A 9,517-nucleotide genomic window follows, 5' to 3' on the forward strand; every position below is an offset into this window, starting at 1 on the left:
TTAAATATATTAAGATTACATATAATCTTGAATGTATAAGATTTGAATAATAATATCTAAAAAAGTACTATAAATTGTAGAAAATTTAATTAATCATTGGAGTATTGTAGTTAAACCTTCAGGTAATAATATTTCTTTTGTTTCACGTCTGGATGTTAGATCCCGAGACTCATCGCCCAACCACAAACTGATAAAACGGTAACCATAACAGTGTTCATTGGGTTGCCTGACTGTTAGAATTCAAGGGAAAGAAGTACCAATAATATTAATTTCATCATTATAATTATAAAATAATATATATTATAATTATTATAATATAAAAAAAAAGGAACAGCAAAAATATATAATATATAATAATACTTTTTGATAATAATTGTTTTTTTTAATATTTTAATTATTAAATGAAAATTATTATGATAATAATCTCCCAAATTAATTTTTTCTTAACTTATAAAATTGAAAATGTATAACGAAAATCCTTGTAAAAATAACAGTCATATATAAAAAATATAATATAAATATATATTCTAAAGTAAACATAAATATATAAGTGCGTATGCAAAAAATATTTATAACATATACAACAATTTAATACATTATAAAACTATATAAAAATGTATACAATTGAAAGGATCCCATATAACACAACTTCCACTCTAAACAAAATATAACATTTATATAAGAAATATCAATACTCACAAGTATTTATACATTCAAATACACTTAGGATCAATTCCTTAAGTCGTGTCAAGACATTGATCAAAATTTCCTATTAGAAAAAGTATTTATAAAGGATACAAACAATGCAATAACCCTCTCCCAAAGAAACTATCAATATTTCAGAAATATTGAAATCCTATAAACCGATATGTACAAATACACATTGGCATGTATTAATATATGATGTAGAAATCATTATAGGGGGCAATAAACCCATCACTTGTACTCTGCGAAATTAAGTTTTTCTAATAGAAAATTTTACAAACATGTTTACTATATCAATACAAAAAAATTAGTTTGTTTATTGTATAAGTTAATTTTAAACTTAATAATTTATTTAATATTTAGATAAAATTCATAATTCTATATTAAAATATTAGTCATTGATTGAACTTATAAATGTAATATTATTAATTTAAGTAAAAACTATTTATTTAAATACAATATGAAAATATATCTGATGGTTCCCTCCTCTTTTCTCGACTGGGCTTGGGACCAGCTTTGGCAGAGTTACCCCATCAGATAACGAGTATCTAATAAGGACGTCTTTCCCTAAAGACGTGAACGCCTTTCCCTAAAGACGTTAAGCCTTTCCCTAAAGGCTTTAGCGTGGATTTCTTTTCTGATCAGAAACTCCACTATGTAATGTACTCACCATTGGGCAGTCTANTATAATGTAGACTCACCATTGGGCAGTCTACATCATGTTCATTATTAACAAATTAGTGCTTTCCAGTGGCCCGTCTAACTAATGTTTATATGGAAAGGGGGTGTATATCATAAAATTCGCCGAATGAGCATTTTAAATTTTANTTCGTCGAATGAGCATTTTAAATTTTAAGTTGCTTTTTTTTATGTCAAATTTTCACTAAAGAGTCAAAACTTAAAAAATAAAAATGTACAGCAACCATTAAATAGCATCACAGTCATTTCTAACACTAGTCTTGGAATAGTATATACTATCATAAAAGATCAGATGTTTAATGAGTCGATGGAATTTAGTGAAGATGAAAACGAAAAATAATTATAAGATTAAATTGTAGCACTAATAAGTTAACAACTAACACACACAGATTTCTTTCCCAATCAGAAATTCTGTGACAATATAATTAAATACCATTTGCAGAACAATGTCCAAAGATCCACTTGATATCATTGTCAGGCAATGGATCTTTTTTCGGTAAACAATTGATATGTAACCATCGAGTACAAGACTCACATTGTACCATTTCTCCACTTCTTTTGTCAATCTTTTTGCTTTTCTCGTTAAAACTACCTTCATCAACACCACAGATTAGACAACTGTTTTTCATACACTCCGATTTACTCAAAATCAAATTTTGTAATTTCTTTCTGTAATCATTTGGATCGAATTTGTTCATAATTATTTTATTTGTCATCAATTGATCTGCAAAATATAACATAAAAACGCCACAATTAAAACTATCATTTTGATAGGGTATAGTCACATCATTTATCTCCCACTCTGTAATATTACCAATTACTTGTACTCTATTCCAACTCATTAGCGTTTTTTTCAAACTATTTAAAACTTTAACTTTCATATTAATTTTATGTGATAAGTCTTCATGACCTAATCTAGAAGAATTTAAATAACTTACTTTTTTTTTAGTAAAATCTACTAACATCAGTGTCCAATGGCTATTATTTTCTNAATAAAATCTACTAACATCAGTATCCAATGGCTATTATTTTCTAATAAAAGAATAAGTACTCTATAAAATTCAATCCAACCCATACCTTCAATTTTACCATTTTCATTTGGAGGTTTAATTTTTTTCCCCAAATTGATCATATAGTACGATATATCTGGACTCATACATCCCAGCATCTGTTGTTTTTGTTTGACCCAAGTTCGTTCACTTCTTTTTAGACAAATCTGTAACAAACACCAAATTTCTTTATTTTCTAACCAAAGTTCATTATTTTCGCCCTTAGTATCTAAATGTTTGAAGTCTTCAGAAGATATTTCAACCGTCTCATTTCCAAAAGACATTCTGGCAACTATGTAATTTTTACACCCCGGATAACCATGCATATAATATAATCCATCTTTAATTAAATTACTTGTACGGTACATCTTATACTTCCCAACTGGTAATTTATCTCCAGATAGCTCCCATACTACAGTATGACCATAGGATATAACAGAAGAATCTTTATTAGTGTCGTTTTTATATTTTTCAACTAAATCAAGTGTTTCGTTTATACAAACAACATTTAAAATTTCTGTATTACTATAATGAGCATTACCAATGTCCTCTGAAGGTTCAAAATCTTTTTGCACATCTACCTCAGAAACAAACTTTCGATTCAACACTTCATTTGTTTTATCATTTTCTCTTATACTTTTAGTATTTTTGAATGTATTCATACTTTTTTGTGGTCTTAAAATAGTTCCAAGTTAACAAGATTAGAAGGTTTTTTTACCTTTTTTAAGCCAGAATTCTTTATCATTCAGGTGCAACTCATCATCATTATTAGCATTATATTTAGGTCTGATTGCAAGCACATTTTTAGGAATTATCAATCCACAACGGCTCCAAATAGCAGTTACCCGTGCACTGGTTTTTTCAATAAACCTTCCACATTTCATTTTTCTTTGGTTACCTAGAACATGATTTTTAATGATATTAAACCAACTTTCTGCAGTTGCGTTGCTCTGACGTTTTTCCAAGCCAATTTTTGCTGTTATCACTCTACTCCATAGTGGAATGTAGGGTATATTCTCAATGAGAAAATGTAACAAATATGTCTCAGAATACATGTCATTTTTTCCCTGGTCATCAACCGTATTGGATATTTCTATGTAAACAGCATCTAATATTTCTTTGAAATCATAATAGAAAGCAGATTTCTTACACTCAGCATAAAATGGTTTTTCATTTAGAGGGTTCACTACATGATCTTTTAGGTCCATTTCTTCCAATTTTAATACTTTATTGCCTTTAAAAAGAAAATTCATTTCTGCCCTAGCACTATTACATAAAGGTGTTACATTTTTGGAAAGAAGTATTCTGCTTAATAGTCTGAACCAATTTTTTATCTCTTCATAATTATCCATATCAAATACGAGCCCAACACATTTTGATACATAATATGCCTTGCTTTCATCATCAAAAATTGTTTTTGCATGCTTTATAACATTTTTTATGTAATGGTTGCTGCATGTACTTACTACAACATCATTGTCTGGAAATTTTACATTTTTTTTTGTTAAAACTTGATGACACAAATCAAGGTATTCAAAAATATTATTTTTGTTATTCCACGCTTTGGATATTCCATGCATGAAAGCCCAACTGAAGTCTGTAACAACATTCTTGAAAGGGGGCCATGAAAGACCAATTTCATTTATAAACTTTTCTTTGAATGAAGTCAGCCAACTTTCAATAGTTAGCCTATCATGTGTACTGCTTATCATTTCTGTTACTGGACAAATATTTTCAATTTTGTCTATCTGCACAATTGCAGCATAATAATAAATGGTTTCTTTTTTTTCATTAGGTGGCCTAACCAAAGATCCTGTAGCATCTATATGAAGAGTTTTAAATTTTCCACTTTTACTCAATTTTTGTAAAATCAACAAATGATAATCAGAGGTCCATTTCTCATTAAATGGATAAGGATTAACAATCATATTTAACCATTTATTTTTTTCTTCCTGCGCCATAAGGACTACATCAAATGAATCATGTTTATCATAATCTGCCTTTAATTGTTGTTCACTACTCAATTTACGTAATGTCGTTAATGTTTTGACAGACTGCATGTTTCCACTTCGTAAAACTTTAGTGGGCGATGCAGACAAAATACATTCATCTTGATATTTAAATGCAGTTGTATTTTTTAATTTATCACCTATAATTTTTCTTTCGTGTCCTCTTATCTNTCCTTTTGTGTCCTCTTATCTGACAAGTCATGCGATCCTTTGGAGAGTGACTGAAATTTCGACTAGAACTCCATACAACAAATTCTACACCACCATTACTAGGCGTCACAAAAAGCTTCATTACTTTACAATCTGGCATCTTACAATATACATTAATCTTTATTTCACCTTTCTTATTGGCATTGAACTTTTTCTTAATGTACAATATACAAGTATTGTTAATAGATTCCAAGTACTTCCTAAATACCATTGGATAGGTTTTGATATCTAGTTTACCATTTATATAAATTTGTTTCCATTCTTCTGGTGGTATGAAAAAAACTCCTTCTTTANAAGTTTTGATATCTAGTTTACCATTTTTATAAATTTGTTTCTATTCTTCTGGTGGTATGAAAAAAACTCCTTCTTTAAAATTGCACGCTTCATATTTACTTCTTAAAGACTTGGACGATACATTTATTGTACCTTTGGGGAGACCAAATTCTTGACATATGTTCAAATTTCTTTTCCTTAATCTTTTCAAAGGACTTTTGACTGGACTTATATCTAGTCCTCTTAGTTCACCTTTATTTCTCAGCAAACTTATCATTTCCGGACGGCTAATAACCTCATCATCGCAAAATAACCTTTTTTGACATCTGTCCTTGCTCAATATATTCTTTCTTGAAGGTGTGACAAAAAAGTCTTTAGTATTGATATTTGATGCTGCAATGAATTTCTTGTTATTCCACAATTGGCTTGTTGGACAGCTGTCCATATAAAATATTTTTTAGGAGGTGTAATAAATGCATTACTCATTGTTGTATGCGATTCGGTTATTATTTCCTCAGATGAAGGTATTACGGTAATTTCAGGTTCCTCAACAACTCTAATACAATTTTCATCAACATATTCATAGACTGGTGTATTTAATACATAATACTCTTCATTATTCATAACATTTTTAGATGAATCATCAATCACGGCATTATTTTGCAAAAGTTTAATACTTAAGTTACTTTCAATACTACAGTTTATTTCTTCCATATTAGTATCAATAAATTCATCATGACCCATATTTGTCACAGACATCACATCCAGATTATCATCATTATTAAGCAAATTGTCATGCTAAAATATAACAAAATCATTAAAACTAATTTCGAGTTAATGGGTTAGCAAAGATAGCTGATTAAAAAAAAATAATTTTTTGATAGGCCTACCCCTCAATTCATTTTAATTATTTATTAAAATCTAAAAATTAGTCATAATTTAATTTGACCTCGTAAAGCAAAGATATTTGTAAGCGCACTACATTAACCGACAGACTAATTGAATATTTAAGTTTAATTGTTTGAGCGAAGTCAACGCTGGGTGAACAGTTGTATCACTTTTACAAGTAGAACCAATATATGGTACTAATGCAATTACCAAATTTATTTTGTATGTTCTTTGGGGACTGTATAAAGAGTAAATTTAAATGACAACAGCTAGAAAGAAAGTTAACTAAAGATATGATTTTTATTTCTATGCTTACAAGTAAATAATTTTCTTATTGACAACAACTAGGTAAATAACTACATTTATGACAACAAAGTTACTTTATGATTACAAGTGAAATAGTTGATTTTGTACACTAGAAAACAAAATGATTACCAAACTATTGTTTCAAACCAATCATACAATAAAAAATCAAGTAGATTAAATAGACTTATACAACTAGTAACAAATTACAATCTGATATTGAGTTCTCAAGCAACATGTATAAGTACATGTGACAATATATTAAATATACCTAACATGTTTAAAAGTGTGTATTACAACTAAATTTTTTAATACAATGTTTTAAAATTAATGAATTATCAACTCAACGAATTAATACTCATTTGATTTTAAGATGTAAGCTAATTCTAAACTACATGTACAAAAAAAATAAAACTAATAGGAGCGAGCAATTCATCAATGGAGTATGTCATATAAGGAACTAAAATGAGATCAATTTCTAATATTCAATTTTGTGAGGTTTAGTGTGATTGTTTAATTTGAGAATCTAGATAGTTTCTGAGAAGACAAATAAGTTTAAGTTGAGGGATTACAAATGTGAGTATAGACAAAATTTGTGAACAAAAATTAAATTTAGCGACTGATCGACAATGGATTTTAATAATTATAGGTAGTTTTACATGACATATTGTCAATAAGTAAAACAATTTTGAGATTCAACTGGATAAAGTTTTACCACCCACCTCCAAGAAGTATTAGAACTCTAGAGAATGATTTCAACACTATTTTAAGATTTTGACTTGACTATTTAATGTACTATTACAATATCTTTTTGATATGACAACAACAAATGTGTAATAATTATCTTGTATTACCAATTAATCAATATTTAATAAGAAATTTGAAATCAACCACGAGGTTTCTAAACTTGATTTTCGAATTTAAGTTAGGAAATAATTGTAAGCAAAGTTTACTATAAATTACAATAATAATAATGTGAATTACAGTTACAAATTTTGCAAATAAGATGATAGCAATGATGGTTAAATAAGAAAATTTAACAATTGAATGAGTTAAAACAAAACCAACGGCGAAGGTCACAGGAATCGAAGATTCATAACTGGTCCAACAGCAAGGCAATCCAAAAACGAATGTTGAGAGATTTTTAAGCGCATAACCGCTACCCCGACAGACTCATTTGACCAGTGATAAGAGAAGTAATGGGTGACCATTCAGTGTGACCACAATTTAAAGATAAACTTTGCTGAGCGCAAACAATATTAATAATACTTCTTTGAAACAAGCACACTCTACAAAATTGTGCATAAAACTAATATTTTTATGAAAATTTTCATATCAATGAGTTGGCAATGGAAGTTATATTACAAAAAATATCATAATTTATTTATTTGGATATTTAAATCAAATAAATACTACAAAAGATTTTTTTTTTAATGTTGATTTTTTTAATTGGAATTTTTACCAGTCACATCATAAGTTACCAGTGAAATATAGAAAAGTTAGTATTAATATAATTTTATTATTTATGAATAATTACCTTTTGAATATTAGAATTTTCAGTCACACATTTTTCCACCTATTCATTTTTATTTAATTCTTTTATTTCAGTTGCATAATTTGCAATATTGTTTTTCAATCCAGTAGTTTTAAATTCATTAATAATTCTAGATATACTTAACCTTACTTTTTCTATGATCAAAATTTTTTGAATCTTGGACTTTTTATTAAAATTAAAACCTAATTTCTTACAAACTTTTAGAATAATGTCTGAATTCACATATGTAACATTTACAATTTGATTCAATAAAATACACCTTACTTGATCTATGAAATTTGTTTTTTGATCCTGGATTCCATTATAAACATTCAAAATATTACATCTTCCTTCCACTAAAATCTGAAAACAAAATCAATTTACTTCATATAAATTATTTTTCAAACAAATTTTAAATAGTTATTACATAAAAAGAAATTATAAGCGGAGCTCTCGAATAAATTACATTAGTTAATCATACTAAGAAAAACAACATGATTCAACCTCTATTCTCTAAGTATTTATATATATATAAATTTAAAATAATATACTTTGTATATAATGATATAAGTCTTAATAAAACAATAATAGAAACTATTGCATAGTTATTATAAAAAAATAATGTAAACCTAGTTCCTTAGTTAAATCATATATTTAACTTACAAGAGCAATTCTTTGACGTGAAATTGATGACGTATTTTTCAAACATGCTTTGGCAGCAGCATAGATAACTTCATCACCAATTTTAATATTTTTCCAAAAACATGGATCACATTTATATTTTTTTAAAACTGCTGCCAATTTTTTTAAGTTTATTTTGGGGGCCATTTATATGGGTCACCTAATTACACCTGAATTCCTAAAAATTTATCGAATTTAATAATAAATAAAATTATATTGTAAAATGATAAAAAATGAAAAATATATATTTCATATATTGTAATATAGTTTATAACCATAAACCAAAAATACAATTTTTTTTTAAAGCTTTATAGACTTGCAATTATCTGTAAAAAAAAAAAATAGTATTTAATTAATACTTTTGAAATCTTAAATTTGCTTATACTTTTGTTGTTTGAATTCATCATATTTGATATTTTTAATTTCCTTTACATATAACATATTAAATAAGCCATTTTCTTTGTTAGTAAATTTTTTATGAGACATGGTTTTTAATTGTCATGTTTTGCTATGACAGGCTTATGTTTTGATATTAATTCAACATTTTTACAGGTAAAGAATATTTTAAAATGAAAATTGTGTATAAATTTACCTTATGAATATGTTATTTCATAATTATTACTACTAATAATATATATTATTACTTAAAAAAAAAATTAGTGGAAAAATTAAACTTATCATGTATAGAAAGCTGAAGGTCCTTGGACAGCTCAAAAATGTAGAAAATTACACTTTTTGTTATATATAAAATATTTTTCATGGTGTGGAGAATAATAAATTTAGCCTTTTGAAAATTTTATTCTTGTTACAATTAAGTTTAAATTTCCTTATGAATTATTGAAAAATTAGATAATTAAAACCATGACTAGACTTTTATAGTAAATATTATACAGATTATAAAAAACGTGGAACGGCGGTAGAGTCAATTTCTNATTATACAGATTATAAAAAAACGTGGAACGGCGGTAGAGTCAATTTCTAATAAATATATGGGAGTAAGAGTAAAACTGGTGCAAGTCAATATTAAAGATTTTTCAGTAGTCTATTGAAAAATTAGTTAATATGGTATTGATCATACGAGAGACCTGGATCGAAATATACCTAATATCAATAGTACTCTTCACATATTAAAATGAAAAGTATTTTCTCAAATTATTATCAGTTTC

The 9,517-nt window shown here is 27.1% G+C and overlaps 1 protein-coding gene across 2 annotated transcripts; it reads right to left on the minus strand.

Moving 5' to 3' along the window:
• Positions 1-8,522, minus strand: LOC126898649 (uncharacterized). 2 transcript variants are annotated; one of them, XM_050672912.1, is made up of 5 exons: positions 8,334-8,522; positions 7,956-8,033; positions 2,482-2,620; positions 1,838-2,128; positions 1-230 (listed from the first exon to the last, which is right to left on the minus strand). In XM_050672912.1, the coding sequence occupies exons 1-5, from the start codon at positions 8,496-8,498 to the stop codon at positions 94-96; spliced, it is 810 nt and encodes a 269-aa protein (XP_050528869.1). In that variant the 5' UTR covers positions 8,499-8,522; the 3' UTR covers positions 1-93. The 2 variants fall into 2 exon arrangements, 1 of the variants encoding a protein (XP_050528869.1); XR_007702331.1 differs by lacking the exons at positions 1-230; positions 1,838-2,128; positions 2,482-2,620 and adding an exon at positions 5,281-5,743 and having other exon boundaries at positions 7,674-8,033; positions 8,334-8,398.
• Between the last annotated feature and the right edge of the window lie 995 nt (positions 8,523-9,517).

The sequence above is a fragment of the Daktulosphaira vitifoliae genome, unplaced genomic scaffold (genome assembly GCF_025091365.1).
Source record: "Daktulosphaira vitifoliae isolate Bord-2020 unplaced genomic scaffold, ASM2509136v1 Scaffold_2, whole genome shotgun sequence".
Classification (NCBI taxonomy): Eukaryota; Metazoa; Arthropoda; class Insecta; order Hemiptera; family Phylloxeridae; genus Daktulosphaira; species Daktulosphaira vitifoliae.